This window comes from Triticum urartu, chromosome 2A (assembly GCF_056163025.1).
Source record: "Triticum urartu cultivar PI428250 chromosome 2A, HENAU_Tu73, whole genome shotgun sequence".
Classification (NCBI taxonomy): domain Eukaryota; kingdom Viridiplantae; phylum Streptophyta; class Magnoliopsida; order Poales; family Poaceae; genus Triticum; species Triticum urartu.
Window position 1 is genome coordinate 22,751,633 of NC_141874.1, and position 24,899 is coordinate 22,776,531.

General features: G+C 49.0%; 1 protein-coding gene and 1 pseudogene across 1 annotated transcript; both read left to right on the forward strand.

Moving 5' to 3' along the window:
* Window positions 1-9,947: 9,947 nt before the first annotated feature.
* Window positions 9,948-11,366, forward strand: LOC125534769 (serpin-Z2B-like). Its single transcript, XM_048697880.1, has 2 exons — window positions 9,948-10,412; window positions 10,533-11,366. The coding sequence occupies exons 1-2, from the start codon at window positions 9,948-9,950 to the stop codon at window positions 11,364-11,366; spliced, it is 1,299 nt and encodes a 432-aa protein (XP_048553837.1).
* A 3,992-nt stretch (window positions 11,367-15,358) lies between these two features.
* Window positions 15,359-16,743, forward strand: LOC125534768 (putative serpin-Z5; annotated as a pseudogene).
* Window positions 16,744-24,899: the final 8,156 nt, after the last annotated feature.

Here is a 24,899-nt window from a genome sequence, read left to right on the forward strand (position 1 = left end):
TTGTTTTCCTCTATATTAGAACACGTTGGCGCAGCTTCCTATGTGGCCAAGAATAAGATAGCTTTGGTTTGGGTACGTCCTCCCATAGCTTCCATTGTCAGGGTTCCATGTTCCTTTTATAGTTTGAGTTCTCTGTGGTCGCTTACTGTATTTATCTATTTGAAATTATGAATAATGTTAGGGTAATGTTTATACCCGGTCGACCGGACGAATACTCCGCCGGTCGCACGACTGTGTGAACCTGTCGCTCGCGTCGCTCGTCACGTGAGCCTGTGGCCCACAAGCTGCCCCACCGCTCCATCCTTATCTCCCTCACAATCTTCTTCCACCTAGCATCAGATCCAATCCTTTTTTCTTCCCCCAACCACGCCGCATTCAACATCTCACCCAACCTCTCACCTCACAAGCGCTACTGAGATTTTTATGCGAGAGCTGCCGGTCGCCGGCGTGCTACTGCGAGCGTCGGCGGGGAGCGACGCACTGGGTGCTGCAAACCCCATCGGCGTCAATTTTTTCCGCCGTTGTGGCCATGGTTGCTTGCAACTTGGGAGGCATTGGCTGTCCCTATTGTCCCTATGCTCGCCTCCCCCCCTCCCGCGCGGTTGCGAGCTAGGAGCGGCGACTTGCTGGAACTGGTGTGCTTTTTTTGCTCACCAGCGGTGTTGCATCCGGCCGTCACATTTGCTGGAACCGCATGCAAAGAAGCTGGAACCGGCAATCTCAGGTGCTGGAACCAGCGTTTGCTCGTGCTTTCGACAACACTCCAACGATGCTGAGCTGCAACCTTGATGTGATTTGTTACAAACACGCATGACGAAGCTGCAACCAGCGGGAGGCCATTCCGGCGGCGGTGACCACGACTTGACGGAGGTGCTACACCGCGAAGTGCAATGCTGGAACTAGTTTGTTTTTTGCTGCAACCATCGCAAATGTTTGCTACTACCGTCTTCAGATTTTGCTGGAACCAACCCAATTTTTGCTACCACCGTCTTGGCTTTGCTGGAACCGCGTCTCATTTTGCTTCCACCATATTTTATTTTTGCTGGAACGGCATCTCATGTTTCTTTGCTTCCACACATTTTATGTTTTTTGCTAGAACAAGTGTCCCATTTTTTGCTGCCAGCGTGTTTTTGTTTTGCTGAAACCGGCGCAGGTTTTTGCTTCCACCGTGTTTTTTACTTCTCCCACCATTTGATGCTGCAACCAACGACCAGGAAGACCGGCGAGGGCGAGGGCCGGCGCCGGCGAGGGTGACAGCCGGCACCGGCGAGGGAGATGGCCGGCGACGAGGCGGTAGGTGAGGACAGCAAATAGAGAGCTTGTGCGGCTGGCCAGACGAAAAGAGCAACGAGATGTAGGGGAATCTTTTTTGTACCGGCCCGTTTTTAATCAAGACTAAGTGCATCGTACGGTTAGCATCATCCAAATCGTATGGCTGTAAGTGGACCGGCCCAAATTTAGGCCGGTCCGCCGGCGCCTATCACCCGCCATAATGTTATGCCATATTGGAACCTGTGGTCTCACAAGTTGTCACATATGTTGAGAAGTGCGCGTGACTAGTCACATAAGTTTGTGGAGTGTGCAGCCACGCTGCTAATCAGCCACCGACATTGACTGATTAGACCCGATTGCAAAGTCCACCAACTTCACAGGTCGTACATACATGATAAGTTGTGTACGACCTGTCTACCTCTGTCAAACAGTCTTGTTATGATTCAGGAACAAATGAAGCTGATAAAATCCTAGGTGATCTACTTTTCGCATAGAAGATGTATGTCATTCCTCTTTTTTTTAGAACGAAAACGCAGGGAGCGTTCGGCTTTAAATTAATAAAGCCCACCAATAGGCAGCATCCAACAAGTTCAACGCAGTACTACAATAGAAGAGAATGGCCGTAGCCAAAGTACGGTACATGCAACCGGACTGAGCCTGCTAAAGATAGAGAAGAAACTACAGCTCCCAAGCAACCAGTCCAAAATAACACAGCTAGCAGCATCCTAGTGACAGGCTTCAATCTGAATTATGCGGATCCGCTCCATGGCCTCCGTCATCCGGTCTGCATCACGCCGTTTCCCCAATGGTGTCCATGTCTGGAGAAACAAGTGATATTTGAAGATAATGTCAGCAGGGTGAGTAGGAAACTTGTGTTCAATAGTCATCTTATTTCGAGTGGTCCATAAGGCCCAGCACAGCGCCCTTACGCATCTCCACAGAACCCGCCCAAAACGACCCCTATGAGCGAGAAGGATCCCACGAAGGTCCGAAGCCGATTACGGGTTCCAATTCTGCGCAAACGCCTCGCGAACGGTGCTCCAAACAAATCAGGCAAGGTGGCATTTGAAGAAGATGTGGTTAGCATCTTCGTGCGCCCCACTTAATGCACAAGTCCCATCAGAATGGCCGTGCCTTATAGCGATGTTGTTAGAGGAGGGGAGGCGGTCACGAAACATTTGTCAAAGAAAAACTTTGATCTTCAGTGGAATAGACGCTTTCCATAGCCCCCTAGCTATGTCCAGGGTCGGTCCCTCAGTTAGCTTGTTGTATAAAGACTGAACTGTAAACTTCCCGGAGCTCGAAAGGGACCACGAGACCGTGTTGGCCTCGGAGCAAAGAGCCACCCCATCCAAAGCAGTTAGGAGCCCGTCCAACATGCCCGTTCGTGGACGAGGAGTGGTCTTTTGAAAGAAATGGCGGAAGGATTTGTTCTAAGCGCATCGGCCACAAGAATGTCAACGTTAGTGGCTAATTGGTAAATGACAGAATGACTGCGCCAAAGAGGTTCCGCACCGAGCCAATGGTCGAGCCAGAACCTCGTGGAGTTGCCATTATTAACGCGGAACTTGGCTCCTAACGTGAAGGCAGGCATAACGGCCTGGATCCCGTTCCAAAAAGGCGATCCCTTAGCCTTAGAGGTGAGGAAATTCCCCACGGGAAAGTATTTAGCACGTAGGATATCCGCCCAAAGCCCTTGTTCGTTCTGGGAAAGTTTCCAAATCCACTTGGTGAGGAGCGCAACATTCATGAGTTTGGAGTTTAGGATCCCTAGGCCACCAAATTTCTTGGGGCAGCACAAGGCCGCCCACTTGATCAGGTGGTATTTCTTTTTTGTCCCAGTTCCTTCCCAAAAGAACTTGGAACGAGGAGTGTCGAGCTTGGCATGAACCCCGTCGGCCAGCAAGAACATGCCCATAGTAAACATGGGTAAAGAGGACAGACTAGTGTTTGTCAGAATTAGCCTGGCCGCTGAAGATAGAAACCTGCCGCGCCAAGGGCTAACCCGGTTCGCCACCTTGCCGTACAAAGGTTCCCACTCTAGAATCGAAATGTGTTTGTCCGATATGGGGAGACCTAAGTACTTAATTGGGAAGCTCCCTAGCTTGCAGTTGAGCAGGTTGGCAGTACGGGTGGCAAGGGGAGAGTCCATCCCAATGGCTACCACCTCACTCTTTAGAAAGTTGATCTTCAGGCCTGAGATGATCTCGAAAGCGAGGAGGATGAGCTTAATCGAGGCTACACTATGGTCAATGATGACCCACAAGTATAGGGGATCTATCGTAATCCTTTCGATAAGTAAGAGTGTCGAACCCAACGAGGAGCAGAAGGAAATGATAAGCGGTTTTCAGCAAGGTATTCTCTGCAAGTACTGAAATAAGTGGTAACAGATAGTTTTGTGATAGGATAAATTGTAACGAGCAACAAGTAACAAAAGTAAATAAAGTGCAGCAAGGTGGCCCAATCCTTTTTGTAGCAAAGGACAAGCCTGGACAAACTCTTATATAAGGAAAAGCGCTCCCGAGGACACATGGGAATATCGTCAAGCTAGTTTTCATCACGTTCATATGATTTGCGTTCGGTACTTTGATAATTTGATATGTGGGTGAACCGGTGCTTGGGTGCTGTTCTTACTTGAACAAGCATCCCACTTATGATTAACCTCTATTGCAAGCATCCGCAACTACAACAAAAGTATTAAGGTAAACCTAACCATAGCATGAAACATGTGGATCCAAATCAGCCTCTTACGAAGCAATGCATAAACTAGGGTTTAAGCTTCTGTCACTCTAGCAATCCATCATCTACTTACTACTTCCCAATGCCTTCCTCTAGGCCCAAATAATGGTGAAGTGTTATGTAGTCGACGTTCACATAACACCACTAGAGGCTAGACAACATACATCTCATCAAAATATCGAACAAATACCAAATTCACATGACTACTAATAGCAAGACTTCTCATGTTTCCTCAGGAACAAACGTAACTACTCACAAAGCATATTCATGTTCATAATCAGAGGGGTAATAATATGCATAAAGGATCTAAACATATGATCTTCCACCAAATAAACCAACTAGCATCAACTACAAAGAGTAATCAACACTACTAGCAACCTACTAGCACCAATCCCGGACTTGGAGACAAGAATTGGATACAAGAGATGAACTAGGGTTTTGAGATGAGATGGTGCTGGTGAAGATGTTGATGGAGATTGCCCTCTCCCGATGAGAGGAGCGTTGGTGATGACGATGGCGATGATTTCCCCCTCCCGGAGGGAAGTGTCCCCGGCAGAACAGCTCTGCCGGAGCCCTAGATTGGTTCCGCCAAGGTTCCGCCTCGTGGCGGCGGAGTTTCGTCCCGAAAGGTTGCTTCCTATTTTTTCCTTGACGAAAGACCGCATATAGCAGAAGATGGGCATCGGAGAGCCACCAGGGGGCCCACGAGGTAGGGGGCGCACCCAGGGGGGTAGGGCGCGCCCCCCACCCTCCTGACCAGGTGGGGCCCCCTCTGGTGAACTTCTTCCGCTAGATATTTTTTATATATTCTGAAAATCACTTCAGTGGAGTTTCAGGACTTTTGGAGTTGCGCAGAATAGGTCTCTAATATTTGCTCCTTTTCCAGCCCAGAATTCCAGCTGCCGGCATTCTCCCTCCTTATGTAAACCTTGTAAAATAAGAGAGAATAGCCATAAGTATTGTGACATAATGTGAAATAACAGCCCATAATGCAATAAATATCAATATAAAAGCATGATGCAAAATGGACGTATCAGTCAACAGCTCGAAGAGCAACAGAGTATCGTCCGCATATTGGAGGTGCGTGATCCCTCCGGGGATGAGGTGAGGCACCACACCACGAATGTTGTCGGCGCCCTTAGCCTTGTTCACCATGGCCGAAAGGGCGTCCGCAACAAAGTTAAAGATCAAAGGCGAGGAAGGATCTCCCTGCCTGAGACCTCGTTTGTTGCGGAAGAAGTTCCCAACTTCTCCGTTGATCGACACCGCAGTCTGGCCCCCCGAGAATATTTGCATGATACGGTGCACAAAACCTGACTCGAATCCCTTCCGAATCAGTACCTCGCGAATGAACTCCCAGTTCACTCGGTCATAGGCTTTCTCGAAGTCAAGCTTAAGGAGCACGGCCGGCTGCCTTGTGCATTTAAGCTCGTGGACAATCTCTTGTAATACTACCGGTCCTTCGAGAATGTTGCGGCCTTTGAGGAAGCCCGACTGGCTACGATCAATCACGCGCTGTGCGATCGGGGCAAGTCTCGTCGTATAGGCCTTGGAGCAAATTTTGAACGGCACGTTAATAAGAGTAATGGGACGGTATTGCTTGATAGAATCGACCCCTTTAACTTTTGGGATGAGGCTGATGACACCAAAGTTAAGGCGCGAGATTTCTACCGTACCTAGCGCAAAGCCGTTGATAATATCGTAGAAAATTTCCTTGAGCGCAGGCCAAAAGCGGTGAAAGAAAGCCACAGGCCAACCATCCGGCCCAGGTGCAGTATCAATCTTCATCGAGCCAAGCGCATCGTCAATCTCCCCAATGGAAAAGGACAAGGCCAAGGCATCGTTCTCGGCTTGCGACACTCGTGACTCTTCCCCCTAGAAGTCAGCACGAAGGCGCATGGACTTCTCCTCCGCTGTTCCCAACAAGTTAAGGAAGAAGCCATAGATATGGGCCGAAATCTCGGCTTGACTGACCAGCAGCCCATGCTCAGACTGTAATCTCAAGATCGAGCACTTCCATTTGCGGCCGTTGGCGAAGGCATGAAAATAACCCGTATTCGCATCACCCTTAGTAATCCACTTGACGCCGCCCTACGACGCCAATATTCCTCCTCTTCCCTGAGGATGGCAAGCACTTGGTTTTCGAGGGCGTAACGGTTAGCCCACTCTGCTTCCGAAAAGGTTCTGGAGTCAGCTTGCACGTCTAGGGCTTTAATTTCCTCGATAATAGCTTCCCTTGCGCGTTTAGCTTCACTCCCGTGATTTGCACCCTATCCTCAGAGGAAACCACGCAGCGCACCGGCCGCCGAAACCGAAGTGTCTAGAGGACTCCTGGAGCGACCAGCCGCAGCCCTTGCTTGCTCCCAGCGCGCAATGAGCATGGGGCCGAAACCCTCTACCTCGAACCACCCAGTTTCAAAGTAGAAGCGTGGGCTTCGCTTGATCCTATCCTCCCCAGAGGCCAAGATCAGCGGCACATGGTCCGATCCGATGCGCGTTTCAGCGACCAACGTACACATGGGGAAGATCACTTCCCAATCTGCCGTAACAAACACTCGGTTAAGAACATTGCACACCGGAGCGAGTTGCTTGTTAGTCCATGTATATCTAGCACCTGTCCTAGCAATTTCCCGCAATGCACAAGCCGCAATGGCATTGTTAAAGAGAGAAACTCTAGGCCAGTCAATGTTGCGGTTGTTTTTATCCGTGCCCGAGCGGATAAGGTTAAAATCGCCCCCAAGAACGATGGGGATATCAGTGGCTTGCTTGGCCCCGACCAAGTCTTGGATTTCACCCAAGAAATCTGCCGCGCGCGAGTGGTCTGCCGGGCCGTAAACACAAACAATCGCCCAGGTAGCCAAAGAAACCCTATGCTGGATCGTTACAGAAATGAAAAACGAGCCCATGTCCCAACTTACAACACCACACACATCAGAATTACATCCCAGAAGAAGACCGCCTGAGTGGCCGCAGGAGGGAACCCAGCCCCACACGAAACGATGAAGGGGGGCGTATGCCGCAAGGTCTCGATAAGAAAAATCAGCTTTGATCGTTTCTTGAAGCGCCACTACGTCAATCCTTTCCCGAGCAATATACTCTTTTAGTTGCGTGCGGCGACCCGAGTGCCCGCAACCCCGAATGTTCCAGAATAGGTATCGCATCAAATAATACGATTGCGGAGGCGAACCCCTCTGGGGGTCACCGGTTTTGCCACACCTTTTTTAGGCGGGGCGCGACTCGTCGAGGGCGCTGCGTCATCCTCCCTGGTTTCAGCAGCCCCCTCCGACAAGACTAACGGTATGGAGTTGGTCACAATCCCTGAAGATCCAAGGGCCGACAGCGCCGTGGCGTTGGCCTCCCTGGCCTTGGCCACTGCAGCTGCCTCAGCCAGAGCCACTTGGGCATCCTCGTGAGCGCGAATAAGGGAAACAAGCTCACCACGCTCCGCACCTATCTCAAAACCGCTGTCGTCTAGGATAGAAACAAGTTTTGGATCTGTAAACGCGTTCAAAATCTTAAAGGAGGGAGGGGGTTACCTGAAGTCTCAAGATTCTTGTCCGCCAGGCGGAGCTGCGCACTCTCCAGGGAAGACAGGTCACCCAGCGCCGCCTTGGCCCGAGCACTTGGAGCACGTTGAGAGACCGGGGAGGCTCGGGAGCGCCTTGCCTTGGTCAACGTGCCCGCAGCACCCAGCGCAGCCTGCAAATCCACGCACGCTGGCGCCACAGGCGAAGGGAGGGACATCACAGCTTGGTTGGCCAATGGCTTCCGCCCGACCGACTTCTTGGGTGCCCGTCCGAAGCCCCCCGAGCTACGGCGGCTTTACAGCGGGGTGCGAATGGAAGGTTCATTGAGCACCATGCCCGTGTCAGAGCCTAGCTGACTGGGGGAGGCCGGGGCGACCGCAGAAACATCACGACCAGCGACAGGCAGCGCCAACGTACCAACCTGATTGAAAACCCCCACCAGAGCGCGGGACGGAGGCGGACTGCTCCTAGCCGTGTTCGAAATCGCAAGCGACTCAGGCTCAGCGCCCTCCTTCCCCGCGTAGAGCACTAGCTCTTTGATGCCTAGTTGATTCCAAGCCTCCGTGTCAATCGACGTGTCCGGCATACTGTCCTCAGGATCGTCCTCACGGCAGGCCATGTCCACATCCATAGAACGGCCACCGTTGCCAATGTTTTGCCCTCCCTGGGCCCCGGGATCAGTCCGCTGCTGCCCAGCCGTCCCCCCGGTCCCCGAACCAGGCGGGCCAACACTCTTGTCGCCCGGGTGGGAGGGTGCGTTGCCAGAGCCAGGCGCCACTGGCCCGTCTCCAGGGCGCTTTGGGAGCCTCTCCACCTCAACCCTGATATCGAATCCCTCATGGTTAAACCAGACTTGCACGAAACCGTTCATCTTGTCAGGGGCTTTGCATCCAAACTTCATCCTCACCGGTCCCACCCGGATGAGGGAGAGCTCATCCACCATGATAGGTCTTCCCAGCATCTTGAGCCCCTTCATCAGACGATCAACATGACGGTGCTTCTTGGGAATGTCATTCCTCTTCGGGGCACTGAATGAGAAAGCACTTTCATACTCATTGGTACTCTTGCTCAAATTGTGTGATATACTTTTCACACACAAGCATGGTGATGAATCTTTGCGAGATTTTATTTTTGTACTTGCTAATTTACTCGATGTGCATGACAATTCCATCCTCATTGATATTCCTCCAAAGGATCCAAGAACTGGGAGGGGCCAGAATGGTGTCATGTTGAGAGGTACCCCAAGCAAACAATTTATTCATCATGCAAGTTGCAACACATACACACTTTGCAAACATAGGCAGCATGAAGCACTTCATAGGTTGTAAGATCAAGCTATAAATGACCTCCTTTGTGCCGGGGTTCACCAAACGCAAGAGGGTGCAACAAATTACCTGCAAAATGAAGATAACTTCGCCCGTCGCAACTGACAATGAAGCAAGAACTACAGCTTTTGTACTCATGACGAGACAATTAGACACCTCTTTTTTCAGTGCAAGTTTGCGCGTTCTATGTGGTCAATCATTAAAATAGCATATAAGCTTTATCCACCCATAGGTGTTGCCAATATTATTGGTCATTGGCTGGACGGTATTCCTTATAGATTCAAAACGCAAATAAGGATGGGAGTGTATGCCTTATTATGTTCGCTTTGGCTATGTTGAAATGATCTAATTTTTAATGACAAAAACTCTTCTCCGTTGCAGGTTACTTTCCATTGTACACAATCACTTCGTACTCGGTCTATGTTTCACCGTACGGAGATCCAAGCGTTGTTCAAAGTGGTGTGTACGTAATTGGAGCGAGTGGCCATGGAGGGGATTTTTCCAACATGGTTGGCAGCACAACCTTCATATCGATCCATCACCTCCTTCGACATACGCATAGTGACGGTCCTATTTGACTCTACTAGTGCCGATATGTTAGTTTTTTTTTGGGTTTTTTCAGACTGTTTGTGTTTGGTTGTGTGCATCATAACTATGCAGAGGCCGGGTGTTGCTCATCATAATTTGTACCCTCTTGATGCTGCATTATGAGTTAATAAAAGCGTGCTTTATCGGAAAAAAGTATGCCTACCCTGAGGGAGGGTGACACCTAGCCTAGCCAACTTATGGGCTTCAAAATTAGTTCATTTTCTTTTGAGACATTTCAATTTTTTTGAGACATTTCAAAATTATTTCATGGATAGTGCTTAGTTTTATTGGGCTGTGGATTAGCCCTTTAACACTATGCGAGCTGAACTTCTTGTTTTTTTTCCTTGAGCTGTATTTTTAATTTTAGTTTCAAAAAATGGGCCCAATGTTGTCGTGGCTTATTACCCAAGGCAGGCAAACAGCCTCTATAAAGTACTGCATGACTTGATCAAAACGCAAATCAATTCCCCATGCGCCAGCATCGACGCTAGATAAGATGGAATCTATGAAGGAGTTCGCCCTCCGGCGTTTCCCGAAGCTAGGCCGATGGTTCTGCACGGAGGCCGACGCCGACGCCGATCAGGCCGTTCCCAGCGATGGCCTGCAGGCTTTCTCCCTCGGCCTGAATAAGCGCCTCGCGCACGACGCCGGCAGGAGGAGCAACCTGGTCTTCTCGCCGCTGTCCGTCTACGCCGGGCTCTCGCTGGTAGCCGCGGGCGCCCGCGACCGCACCCTCGATGAGCTGCTCGGTGTCCTCGGCGCGCCCTCCCGGGACTTCCTCGCCGGCCACGTCCGCGCGCTGGCCGAGCAGGCCCTCACCGACCAGTCCAAGACCGGCGGCCCGCGCGTCAGCTTCGCCTGCGGCGTGTGGCATGACCGGACCATGCCCATCCACCCCGCCTACCGCGATGCCGCCGAGTCGTTCAAGGCCATCGCCCGCGCCGTCAACTTCCGCCAAAAAGTCAGTGCAACGCCATCTTCCGTTCTCGTCTCCCATGATGACTGACCTGTAAGTAATCTGCATACGATCGATGAATTAATGTCATTGCCAACGTGCATGCATGCTATGCTCCTTGTGCAGCCGGAGGAGGCTAGGAAGGAAATCAACGCATGGGTGTCGGCGTCGACAAACGGCTTCATCCCCTCCATCCTTAGCCGGGGCGCGCTGTCAGACCTCACCGACCTGGTGCTCGCCAACGCCATCTACTTTAAGGGCAAGTGGGCGAAGCCATTCGCCGGGTATCTCACCCAGCACGACAAGTTCCACCGCCTCGACGGCACCGCCGTCGATGCCCCCTTCATGCGCGGTCTCGGCAGCCACAGCATCGCCTGCCACGATGGCTTCAAGGTGCTCCAGCTCCGCTACGAGGAAGGGCACGGCCCCTTGCTGCCCCAGCTGCCGGCTCTAGCTCCCACGCCTGCGCCGATCTACTCGATGTGCGTCTTCCTCCCCGATGCGCGCCGCGGGCTGTGGCGGCTCACCGACAAGATCGCGTGCAACCCCGACTTTCTGCGCAAGCACTTGCCGAGGAACAGCGTCCTGGTCGGCGACTTCCGGCTGCCTAAATTCAAGGTCACCTTCGACATGACGATGAACGACGTTCTCCAGGAGATGGGTGTCAAGGAGGCGTTCGAGCTGGGGAAGGCAGACCTGTCCGACATGGTGGAGGACGGCGGAAGGAGGAAGATGGCGCTGGAAAAGGTGATCCACAGGGCCGTCATCGAGGTGAACGAGGAAGGCACAGAGGCGGCGGCCGCCACTTGCATGACGCGTCTTGGATGCACACCGGACTCGCGGCCGCCTGCACCATGTGTGGACTTCGTGGCTGACCATCCATTTGCCTTCTTCATCGTCGAGGAGGTGTCAGGCGCGATTCTGTTCGCGGGGCACGTCCTTGATCCCACCATCAAGTGATGGAGGGCTTTTTTGATTTAGGGTTTGTAATGCTAAACGTATAAAGAGTTACACATAATTACACGTAAACTCGAATTCCTTTTTTAACTAACCCCTGATTTTCATAGGAATGGGCCCCTCCTCTCTCTTGATCTCCAATCAAAACCCACATGCTTGTAAAACCCGTATAAACCTATGTATGTGTGGCATTACTCGTCTAAGGCTCAGTGGATTGAGACTTGATAATACTAGACCTACGAACGATTTTACAAAGCTTTACGTAACTTTCTAACAACTAAACCTTCTCCCCTCCTGATTTACAGTGGGTGGGCGCCTTCACCCCCCACTTCCAAACCTAGCCTTTCGTATGTCTGGCATTACTCACTGAGACTATGCATGCGTCGGCACGTTTGCTGCCCTATCATTTGTGATTTTTCTTTGTTGGCTTTTTGTAGGCTCAGTTTCTGTGGTCTTTTGCTTTCTATATATGGCTTGTCTGTCATTGGCTGAGTTCTTGTGCGTCTAATTTTCATGTTGCTTTTTCTAATCAACTACTAAGTGTTCCGATTTTGTCACTAGCGTCACTGATGGTTCATTCCTTCCCTTCGTGTCATCCTGCTTCCTCTTTTCTTTTATCATTTCTATCATAAATCGTTTGTGTTGGTTGCTGGCTGGCATGTCATAGACTACTAGCTCTGAACCTTTGGCTTGGTTTCTCTAATGGAAATCGGAGGGGAAAACCTCTTTTAGTCAAAAAAAAATCTTTCAAAAATCATTTCATATATTTTATAAAAACAAAATGAATTTTTAAAGTCTAAAATAAACAAATAACAAAATGAAAAGAAGGAAATAATTTAGTTGCATGTTGCAGACGGATTTGCAACGATGTGCGGCGGACGAGAATGCAAATTGGTTAAAAATTATTTTGAAAGGGAAAAAAATGTAAGTTGCACGCGGATTACATGTAATTGCGCGTGTCCGACGGACATTCAACCCCGTGCAACAAACATGTGAGCAACCGGATGGCGCTGTGAAAAGCAAAATCTAAAGTACCACTATTTATGAAAAAAGCACAAAATACAAAACTCAAAAATAAATTTGAAAGAAAAAATAGAATATAAATACATGAAAAATTCAAAACACACATATCGGACCGTCCAAACAACTCAACACCGAATCATCCCTAGTCACGCTTACTAGTGTCGCATGCAGTTACAACAACTGCAGTTGTATATGTCAACGATGCGCAATTAGGTGGGACATTTTTTAAAACAAAAAACACTGTTATTTAGAAAATATAAAAACCTAATAAACAAAAACAAAAAATAGAAATAGTGGTAGAGATGCAACTGCCCGCCTTCCCTCGACAAAAAGACCACTGAGGTGTTGTCGCGTTGGAGACATGTCATTGCAGCCGGAAATGACACTTGCAATAGCGTGCGTAGTGGCAGACATGCAACCGTCCCAAATTACCACTGAGTGGCAATCCTGTTGAAGACATGCATCTACAATCGGGGCCAACACTTCCAGTTGCATGCTTAGTGACAAGCATGAAACTACCCTAACAAAACAACATAGGGTTGCGGTCGAAGACGACATTTGCGGTTGTGTGCCTAGTGACAAATATGCAATGGCTCTCCTCCTCTCCTAGATAAAAAAAAAACCTTAAAACACCTTTATTTGCAGTCGAGGTCAACACTTGTAGTTGTGTATCTAGACGCAGACATGCAACTGCACCCCCTCCCCTCACTAAACAAAACAGGATTGAGTTGCAGCCGCGTTGAAGACATACGGTTGCAGTCCAGGGCAACACTTGCAGTTGCATGCCTAAACTTAGACATGCAATTACGAACCTCCCGCTCAAACACACTAAGTTGTAGTCGGGGGCGACACTTGCAGTTGTGTGCCTTGTGGCAGACATGCAACTGTTGACTCCCCGAAATAACACCACAAAGTTGCACTCCGCGTGGAAGACATTCTGTTGCTGTCGGGAGAGACACATGTAGTTGCATGCCTAGTCGAAGACATGGAACTGCCCCTCCCAACATGGAACCTAGTTGATATACGTTGATTTAATTCGTGTTTGCTTATAATTAGATCGTGTTGGGTTTGCATCAACTTGGTGTGGTGTGTGATTGATGAACTCAAAATTTAGCTTGTGTTTGGTTGATGGAACAGCAAATATTGTTGTGATGGGTTATGCAAATTTACTCACAAGGGTTTTGAGTGGATAATCTAGTGCATACTAATTTACTACTAATATGTTGAGCTAGCTGGCACAAAAAAGTGAAAGGGACAAGTTAAGACTTATGAAAAATCTGAAAATAATCTAGCTTGGAGGTATGAACATACATTTTATAATTTTAATTCGACGGGCTCAAGAACAAAAAGAACAGATAATTCATTTTGTGAAAATAGTGTTTATTTTCATTGGGCTGCGCTTTGGGCCCATTAACACGAAGGGCTGAGTTTAGAGTTTTGCTACACCTACGTGAGCTTAAAAGTAAACACTAGTTTCCCATGTTTGGCCATGAGCCCCAAGAACTGAAGCTCCGGCACTTACCTTCGCCTTCTTCAGCTGCACCTCGGCGCTCTCCAGTTCTGCCTTCACAATCATCGCCACCGCAGCTTGAGTGACTAATAGGCTGATGATTGTCAGCCCGCCAAGTTTGACTTCAGGCGGAGGGGAAGAGAAGAGGGCTTCTTCAAACCCGAGCGGCGGCGACCTACCATGCACTACTCTTACTCACTGTCGGCGGCGCCCGCGGACGTGCCGGCTTTGTGGTCGTGGCGGCGGTGCGCGACCTTGGTGGTGTCCTCCTCGTCGTCGGTCTTACCCCACACCGCGTCCATCGCCTCATCAAACTCCTTCTAGTCAGCCTTCAATTCCTCCTGGCATTGGTGGTACCACCAGTGGGGGAGCCGGATCTCGCGGGCAGATTGATAGGACTCGAGCATCGCCACCTGCTCCTCCACTTCCATGTCCGGCGCGATCGCCCTGCCGGCGGCGAGCTGCTCATCCGCCCGTTGGTGCTTGTGGAGGAGCTGGAGGTTGTAGGCCGTGTTGGGTTGCGCCTCCCGGAACTGCTCCTCCCGCATCATGTCCATGTAATGGTCATGGTGCAATGCACCAGTGGGGGTGACGCCGGTGAGGATGGTGACGCCGACTCGTTCTCAGTCGTGTCCTCCATTGGGACGTCATCAGCCGCCGGTTGTCATGCCAGTAGGTAGCAATGGCGGTCATCTCCTTCTTCTGCTTCGGCGATCATCCGTTCGAGAGAGCTTTGGAGCGCGAGGAGGCCACGGTGGGGGTGGTGTGGAGAGGAGAAAAGGACGAGAGGAGGATGACTGCGGCTATGGTCGAATGGCGATGGTTGGCGGCAGACAAACAGACGGGTGGGGCTGGAATATGTTCCTCGAAAACCACATGTCATTAATGTGGGTGGCAGACGGCCATGGTGTCTTTTGAACACAGAGCGGTCGCGCACACCAGGAAGCGGCGCGGGCGACGCTCTCTCGGCCGACGCATCGCTTCAGTGCCGGCGGCCGGCGGCAGCGAGAGGTCGCGTCTGCTCTGGCTGGGCATGAATGCAGCAGCACTGAACATTTCGGGCAGGAAACGAGCACGAGCGATGAAGGTTTTTTTGCTGGGCCAGGGCGGTCAGGAGCAGACGTGTCAGCATTCCGGATGCCTGAAAAGCCCCCTATAGTTTGTCTCGGGATTGCGGGAAAAAGTATATCAAGACCATTCGGCGGATCAATACAGACCCGGGTTGGATGACACAAATGTCGGTTTTGGGGATGCCCTAAGTCTAACATTTTGCTGAATTTATTGTTTTAATTTCTTGAGCTGTGTTTTCTTAAAATTTTAGTGTCAGAATGGGCTCGATTATGTTATGACTTATGACCCAAGGCACAAACTGGCTCTAGTGTCAGGCTATAAAGTACTGCATGACTTGATCAAAACGCAAGAGAAATAAATCCCCATCCGCAAGCATCAACGCAAGGCAATGATGGAATCTGTGAAGGAGTTCGCCCAGCGCCGCTTCCAGAAGCTAGGCCGATGGTTCCGCAGGGAGGCCGAGGTCGACCTCGCCGCCGCCGGCGACGGCCTTCGCCCTCGGCGTGAACAAGCGGCTCGCGGACGATGCCGGCAGGAGCGGCAACCTGGTCTTCTCACCGCTGTCCGTCTACGCGGCGCTCTCCCTGGTGGCCGCTGGTGCCCGCGACCACACCCTCGACGAGCTGCTTGGTGTGCTCGGCGCGCCGTCGCGGGACTTCCTCGCCGGCCACGTCCGGGCGCTCACCAAGCAGGTCCTCGCAGGCCGGTCCCGGACCGGCGGCCCGCGCGTCAGCTTCGCGTGCGGCGTGTGGCATGACCGGACCATGCCCATCCGCCTCGCCTACCGCGATGCCGCCAAGTCCTTCAAGGCCGTCGCCCGCGCCGTCAACTTCCACGAAAAGGTCAGTGCAACAGCATCTTCCGTTTTCCCCATGACCGATCTGTATTCGGTGATCTATAATTCTGTATACAATCGATCATCAATGCCACCGCCAACGTGCATGCATGCTGGTGGTGCAGCCGGAGGAGGCAAGGGAGCAGATCAACGCATGGGTGTCGGCGTCGACGAACGGCCTCATCCCCTCCCTCGTCGGCCGGGGTGCGTTGTCCAACCTCACCGACCTAGTGCTCGCCAACGCCATCTACTTCAAGGGCAAGTGGGCGAAGCCCTTCGACAAGAAGGACACCAAGGACGACAAGTTCCACCGCCTCGACGGCAGCACCGTCTACGCGCCCTTCATGCGCGGCTTCGGCACACACAGCATTGCCTGCCACGACGGCTTCAAGGTGCTCCAGCTCCGCTACGAGGAAGGGCGCCGCCTCTTGCCGCCCCAGCTAGTGCGGACGCCGGCGCCGATCTACTCGATGTGTGTCTTCTCCCCGACGCGCGCGATGGGCTGTGGCGGCTCACCGACAAGATCGCGTGCAACCCCGAGTTTGTGCGCGAGCACCTGCCGACCAGCAAGGTCCAGGCCGGCGACTTCCGGCTGCCTAAGTTCAAGGCCAGCTTTGGCATGTCGATGAACGACGTTCTCCGGGACATGGGCGTCAAGGAGGCATTCGAGCTGGGGAAGGCCGACCTATCCGACATGCATGGCGGAGGACGGTGCAAGGAGGAAGCTGGCGCTGGAGCAGGTGATCCACAGGGCCGTCATCGAGGTGAACGAGGAAGGTACCGAGGCTACGGCGGCCACTTACACGATGGGCTACGGATGCGCAGGGAACCCAGCGCCGCGTGTGGACTTTGTTGCTGACCATCCCTTTGCCTTCTTCGTCGTCGAGGAGTCCGGTGTGATCCTGTTCGCGGGGCACGTCCTTGACCCCACCATCAAGTGAGGAAAGGCCGTGCATGCTGCATGCATCCACGCTTGGATTTGTATAGCATGGACTTCTGATTAGATACGTACGTACATTAAAACCTTTGCTACACCCAGTTCCGTTCAGTTCCTGTTAAGTGGTTGAAATGTTGCATCGGGAGGTACATCATTGCTGAAGCACACAAAACTCTTAGCCTTTTTAGTACTTCCTCCGTCCGGAAATACTTGTCATCAAAATGAATAAAAAGAAATGTATTTAGATGTATTTTAGTTCTAGATACACCCCTTTTTGTCCATTTTGATAAGTTTTTTCGGACGGAGGGAGTAGTAATAAGATCCACCCTTATTCTCAATTTCTCACATGCAGTAGCACATGCAAATAACTAAGACTTTAGGCCATTAAGGGCTCAAATTCCCTGTTTTTTTAAGGAAAAAAAATACGGTTGATCCTTTTTACCCGGTCGGGCGTTTTGCACGCTAATCTGGCGGTTGCCGGTTTATGTGGGTTTGGTCTCCGTGAGACGCACGTTCCCATGCCTTTGACTGGTGAATTCTTTGATGGCCACATTTCAATATTTTTACGTCGGTTCAGCTGATCGGTTGCAGATATTTCATGATCCCCTCTCCTTTCCATGTGTCTGGTCAAACCTCATGTAACCGCTTCGCCGCCCTACTCCAGTATAAAAATCCTCCCGGCCGTGCGCATCTTCCGAACCCCGGTTGCGCCCACATTCGGACCCTGCCCATCGCCGTTTTCCCGGCCGGCGCCCCCCTCCCTCCATCTCCTCTTCGCCCGGGTCATCAGCGACGGCTTATGGGGGCACACGCGGAGGCCGCGTGCGATCGAGGAGAAGCTCGTCCCCGTGCAAGGTGGCGGGGCATCGGCGGCATGGTTTCTCCTGATTCTTCCAGTCTCCACCGCCAGTAGTAAGAACGCCGCTACCGAACGTGCCTTGTGCTTCTTGATTTCCCTATGCAGTCGTCCCTTATCCACCATTTCCTGAGGAGCAGCACCATGCCCCTCCATCGTGCTTCATTTGCCCCAAAGCGTACTAGCCAATCGCGAATCGTTCCACCTCTGGGTAAACTCCCTTGGTTTCAATTCTTGCTCTCGAGCACCCTAGATTTTCCCCGTGATTTTTTTTCTTGCATTGTGGAGGAGCATAGAAATCGCTGCTTCTTTACTACACCAATTTTTTTTAGAGAATGCCATCATGGCTCACTTTATTGAACTCAAATGGTAGTTACATCATCCACAAGAAAAGGTACTATGAAACTACGAGGCTCATCAACCCAAACACAGGGGTTAATCTCAGCCTCTTTAGCTAGATGATGAGCAACATAATTAGCATCCCTATTGCAGAAACTAAAACAAACTTTGCCAAAATAGTAGCCTGAATGCATATATCATCATAATATAGAGCAGCCGATGTAGAAGAGAACCCTCCAGCCTGAAGTATCTTGATGGCTTCAAGACAACCCGATTGGATTATAATTCTGTTTAGACCCAGCTCATTTGCCAATGTCAGTCCACGTCTAACAGCCATAGCTTCAGTTGTTGCCGCATCAATTGCATATACGACCCTCTCATTGCATGCCGCCATGAATCTCCCCACATCATCCCTGGCCACCGCTCCTACACTGCCGGATTCAGTATTGTCCAAAGTTAGATTGGCACCCTATCGCAAACCAAGAGGCAACCTATACATTGTCATTTTTTTTGCGGGGATCATAGTACATTGTCAAGGCATGCAGGTTAATATACCAGCAATCTCATATACTCGCTTCGTTCCTTTGTGTAAGGTGTATTTGTTTTGGCACGGTGACCAAGTCATAAAATTATAGAAAATTTAGGACGAAATTACCCTCGATTAATTCAGTGGTTAATGACAAATAAATCAATTCGGCTAGTAAAGGAGAAGATACTGGCAATTAGGAGAGATATACTCTCATTCTCTCCTCTAGAAGAAGATGTACATGCAATCGAAAGAGTGATACTATTTTTTCTTCTAGAGGGCTAAAACGAATTATGATAAATTAGAAGAAATGCACCTTACATTGCGAAATTTTATCAAAAGAAACAAATGCACCTTATATAAAGAATCAGAGGGAGTATGAACTATTCGTTGATCTAACTATCCTTGATTTTCTCTATCTCCCTCATTTTAGTTGTTAATTGCCTACACCATGATATCAAGACCAATTGCAGTATTGCATCTGTACAGACGGAACACAATGCAAGGCTGATTTCCAATAATAACCTGTTCTCTTTCTTTTACAACGTATCAGAACACTGAGTGAATGAAACTGTTACAAGACAGACTGCAAATGAATCCAAAATCACTATCAATTTCATTGATGACCAATCCTTATATACAACTGGAGGGGACGCAAGTGAACAGCCGCGCCCGCTCGATGGGGAGTGAGGGAATTGTCGTGACTGTCGCTAGATTGGCAACTCACGTGCAGTTACACAAAGAGAGGATTATCTCCTTAATTACAACATTAATTAAATCCTAACACTCCCCCTAATCCTCGCTTGTCTTTGTGATTGATCATCCTTGAAATAGTCTCCTCCAAAACCCCTGCGGGAAAAATATGAGGAGATATGCATAACATGCCATGAAAAACTCCTTCCAAAAACCCCGTGGGAAAATAAGGAGAAAATGACATATCACAATGCTTGTATTACTATTGCCTCATTAAAAACCTTCTATGAGAAACCATTCAGGAAAAAAACTCATAAAGGAAAATAGTACAATATCTACAATATCTAAGATCCAAATATTCTAAACAGGTTATCATATGGGAGTACACCCCCCCTGAATCTTGCATTCACAAAGTCATGTCATAGCAAATCCATTAACATAATTCTACAATGAAGAACTTGATAAAGACTTCGTGAACAAATCATCTAGATCATCACACGACTTTATTTGCAAGATATTTAGCTCCCCCATATCTTTCCAACTTATGGGGCTAAATAATTTTGGAGCAATACACATTCTAATTTTGCTCTTTATAACCTGTCTGTATCTGTGTAATACAAACAATATTATCTTCATAGATAATGGTGGGTGGTTCCTACCAACCAATCTCACTTGAACTTTCAACAAAGTTCATCATTCCGTGAAGTCACATACATTCATGTGATGCTTCATACAAATCTACGATTTCAGAATGACTAGTGGATGCAGGCACTAAAATATGTCTTCTCGATTTCCCAGAGAAGGTCACACCTTCATTCGAGGAGACAAAAATCAGTCCATGATCTAGGATTATGGGGATGAAATATATACCTAGCATCACAATATCCAACCATGGTCATATCTTGATTTCTATCATAAAATAAACCAAGATATTGGTGTCCAGAAGATATGCAAAAATATTCTTCACACCAACCCAATGCCTTTTAATCAGTGATGCATTGTATCTAGCCAATAAAGTCACTGCTAATGACATACCAGGCCTAGTGCAATTTGCTAGATACATCAGTGCTCTCATTGCACCCTGATATGGAAACTCACGTCCGAATATCTCTTCATCAGTGTCGTTAGGACTTAATGGGTCCTTATCTCTAGTAATCCAAAGATCTCAAAACCACAGTTTTTTTTATGGATATGACTTATCCATGTTGAACTTTCAACAATCTTTTGGATAAATGTGGACTGATGAACAAGTATTCCCAAAATCACTATAAATGTGCCACGCGCCAGGAGATGCCGCGGCTGTTCCTAAGGGCCATACGTCGCGGGCAGCCACGCCGGAGGTCGCCGGGATAGGCCCGCGCGCCACCCGTCTTGGCTGGACGATGAAATTGCTCCACCAGTGTGCGTGATGGAGTCAAGCGCCGCCAAATTCGCTCTCGTGGTAGAGTCTATCATGTGCTGATAACGTGTGATGAATCAATGTATGAATAGTAACTGATTGCTTTATTGATCGATGGACTACATGCATATATATCCCCTGAAGGGACACGCCCCACAGGTAACCGACGTGTTGTGCCTGCACACGTCCCCTCCTATTCTTTGGGCAACCGACGCTTGGATGCGTCTCTGCCAAACGTCGCATCTGTGGGGCGTGTCCCTTCAGAGGATATATATGCATGTAGTCCATCGATCAATAAAGCAATCAGTTACTATTCATACATTGATTCATCACAGAAACAACATATTATTTGTCTCTATATGCAACAACATGATCATAGTGATGTCTCGGTATGGAAAATACAATTTGAGTGACATCCAAACACTATGTATCCATTCATGAGGTCAACGTTTGAGACGTGTGTTGCACGTGCAAGTTTACTAGTAACTAGAGACTGAAAAAAAGTACACCCCCGATCGAAAATAAGTGTCGCGGTTTTGAATTAAGGTTAGTTCAACCTTAGTTCAAAAATGCGACACTTATTATGGTCTTATGGATCAGAGGGAGTACACAATAAATAGAGATTATTTAAAGTGTATAAAGCTTTAATTGGCCTCACAAATCTAAGCTTAATTCATTCCTGGACGTACGTGCTGCATCATGCACGTACGTAAGTCAGCGGCTCCGTTCCACCCGGCGCACGTCACACAAAGCTCCGTCACCGGCGTCCCCGACCGGCCTTCCCATGCACGACACGAGCAGCCCGTCCTCGTCTCGGCCACGCCCGCGCCTCGTATCCCGGAGCGTGAGCACCACGTCGACAACCCTGGCCCCGCGCCGCAGGTCCGCCGCGAGGCTATCCAGTACAGGCAGCCACACTCGGGTCGCCCGCGCGACAACGCCGACCCGCGCCGTCCTGCCCTTCTTTGCGTGGTCGCAGGCAGTCTGGCAGACCTGCGGCGCCCCCGCGCTGGCGAGCTGGAAGCCATGGTAGCTGACCTGCACCGTCGTGGCGAGGTCGTCGCACTCGAGCCCGAAGGAGCTCCGAAACGTGATGCTGAAGGTGAGGTTGAACTGCGGCTCCATCGCAGGCCGGCGGTCAAAGGCCGGAGACGCCGGCGATCACGACGGAGTAGTTCGGGTCCTCGTACGTGGCACAAAACCAGATCGCGAGGCCGACGATACAACACACCGCTAGGATCATGGCCATCTTGCATGGTGTGATCTTGCAGTTGCAGCAACGGGTGAAGCAATTACCGGCCGGCTGTTGACCTTCCGCCGCTCCGGGTGCCTCTGAAGGGCCTCCTACGTGAGGTGCGCTCGTGTCCATCTCCGTTGCCGGATGAGGAGGCGCGTCCATCTCCAGGGGCGCCGTAGACACGATGATAATCTCCCTGCGGTCTAGTCTATATGTAGAGAGAGAGAGAGAGAGAGAGAGAGAGCTACAGGTTCTGTTGGAAATCGACGCCTTCCTTAATTTCAAAAATACATTCCTATTTCCAGAGAGATAGATCAACTGCGCGTCGAGGATTGATTGCTCCGCGTTGGGGTCGATACGAGGCTGTTTCCGTGCGGGTACTTGCCATGTTATCGCACCACTACGCGGAGCATATATATCCATGCTCTTGCGGTATATTTGTTCAAGGCAGTCCATACTCTGCTTGACATCTCGTATTATGGGACAATAGAGAATTACACTGCTTGGCTGTTACTGCCTCCGTTCCTAAATATAAGTGTTTTTAGAGATTTCAATAAGACCTTACATACGGATGTATATGGACATATTTTACAGTGTGGATTCACTAATTTTGCTCCCTATATAGTTCGCAATGAAATCTCTAAAAAGACTTATATTTAGGAATGGAGGAAGTATTTTCGTAGTAACAGGAGAAAAGGTGATTTTGATATTGAAATTGTCATCTGAGTTTTTTATAACTTCTATCTGATTTTTATTAATTTTTCTGTGTTGCACAAAAAACATTGTGCAACTCTAATGAGAAATTGCTATTTTTAAACCAAAGACCTATCAGGAACTATAGCAGAGTCGTCATAAGTGGTCGATCGCCATAATATCCTTGTGTTTGGCAATTTTGGCTGAAAAGGGTGGTCTAGTAGAGTTGCCATCCCACACACGATCAACATAAAATTTGGAGGCCATCAAGCATGCTAGTCTCATATTTGGCGGATGTGGGGGATATTTGTGCACCCTCATCTGAGGACGGTTTTGGCACGAGCGACATTACCCCCATCATGTTGCTCTTGTCGCCCACACTGTCGCCTCCCCTCCATCGATGTATTTCCATCTGTGACCACTTCTGTCCATCCCTTGTCCACGCCGACGATGCGATGGGCACCGCTTCGTTCCGGCGCCCCAGTCCATGGATTTGGTGATGGATCCATGACTTCCATGGTTGTTGCCCCTCTAACGGCTACCCACCCCAGTCCGTAGGTTATTGCAGTAGGTTGTTTTGTTTTGGTTTATCTGCATTGACTTGCGTTTTAATTGTGATCTCGGTGTTTATTCAGTCATGTATCCCGTTGGGCTGTTGTTGGAGACAGTATTTGTTCTAAGAGCATATATAGTGGAGTTGTTCATTCTCTGGTTGTGTAGTCCTTACATATTCGTCGTGAAACCCTTGAAAGCTCCTATTTACGTGGTGAAACCGTGGAATTGCTGATATAACGCTTACATGCGTCGGCACAAAGTTCCCACTTGCTTAACTCGATTCCCTGCTCGGTTCGCTCGTTAGCTTTTCTTTTCACTCGCTCCACTGCTAGCTAAAATAAAACGTATTGTCATTTTCTTATTTGAAACACTTAATGAAAACAAAAGATGTTTCCTAATTTTTAAATAATATTGGATTGGAAAATCTTCTTAATTAAAAAGACCATGAATTTTATAAAATGTTTCCAATTTTAAAAAATACACATGAGTTCCAAATCGTGTTCGTCAAATTATTAAAAGTTTGGAATTTTCAAAATGTTCATGAACTTTAAAAACATTCTTGGATTTTAAAAAATATTAATGATTTTTAAAATATTCATGAAGTTTAATACATGTGGACCAATAAAATAAAAGAGATCAAAGAAAAAGGAAAGCTGACTGGAAAAGAAAAATAGTAAAACCAGTAGAGAAAACACAAAATGAATGGAAAAAACAATACCTTCTAGAACCTTCCTAAAACTGAGAAAACAGGCTGACTCATAACAGCTATATAGGTATGTTACTCTTAACCAGAGAGCCACATCCTTCTCAAGAGAAACCTATAGCGACCCCACAACCTCCGACGCACCAGGAAGCTCGAAAATCAAGGAGCTTATTATCTTAACTACAGTGGGATGCGCACCTTGTCATGGGGTCTTCATTTGTGAGTTAACTCTGACATTTTTATTCTATGTGTAGTCAATTATGGTTGGATTGTCGTGTGTTTCAGCTGTACTGGGTGGTTGTGTTGTTTCTTTTTATCAGTATGGCCTTACTTGGTATATGTGGTATGTCATGTTCTTTGTGGAGAGAACTGTTGGGTGGGTCGTTGTGATGTTGCTACATGTTGCATCACCGGTGTCCAACAGCGGTGCTCACATGATCCACGAGTACTTGTGAGTAGACCCATACCCTCAGGAAGTGAAGCGTGCTCTGATAAACGGTTTTCACCAATGACCCCCAAAGTTCCAAGCCACTACAGCCCAGCATTCCTATGAAGCTTAGTAACTTTATAGTAGATAGATATGGTTAAATTTTAAATGGTTACATTCAGTTTCGTCCAATTAAATGGTTAAATGTTAGGCATCAGGAGGTACAGTCTGTCTGTTGCAAATTAGTACCATGTTGGTTGCATTGTCTGACTCATCAAAATGAGCGTCGTTGGGGAGAGCCATGGTAAACATCAACCAGAATTGGCGAGCGTGAGGGAAGCCAAAGATCAAATGAACGACCTATTATAGTGGCACATCGCAAAGGGGGCACCCAATATCCACCGGAGAGGGTATGCTTGGAGGTGGGTGTTGATGTGGCCTTGGGCAAGCCTGATGTTGCAATTGGCAGGAGCAGGCTTGCTGTACTGGGTGTACAGGGAGCCTGAAGCAAATGTTTTACTCACTAATTTATAGGTTTTCTTAATTCTTTGACCTCTTCTCCTAAATTAATGGGTGTACACATGTACAACCATGTCCTTAATTGGCTGCGTCCAATGTTGCCATAGTTTTAGCACAGGCATATCTTCTTCGACAACCTCTTCTTATGAGTCTTTCGGAGCAAGGCTGTCGGCTTGTGCATCGATGTTGTAGTGATTGTTTCGCTATATTGGG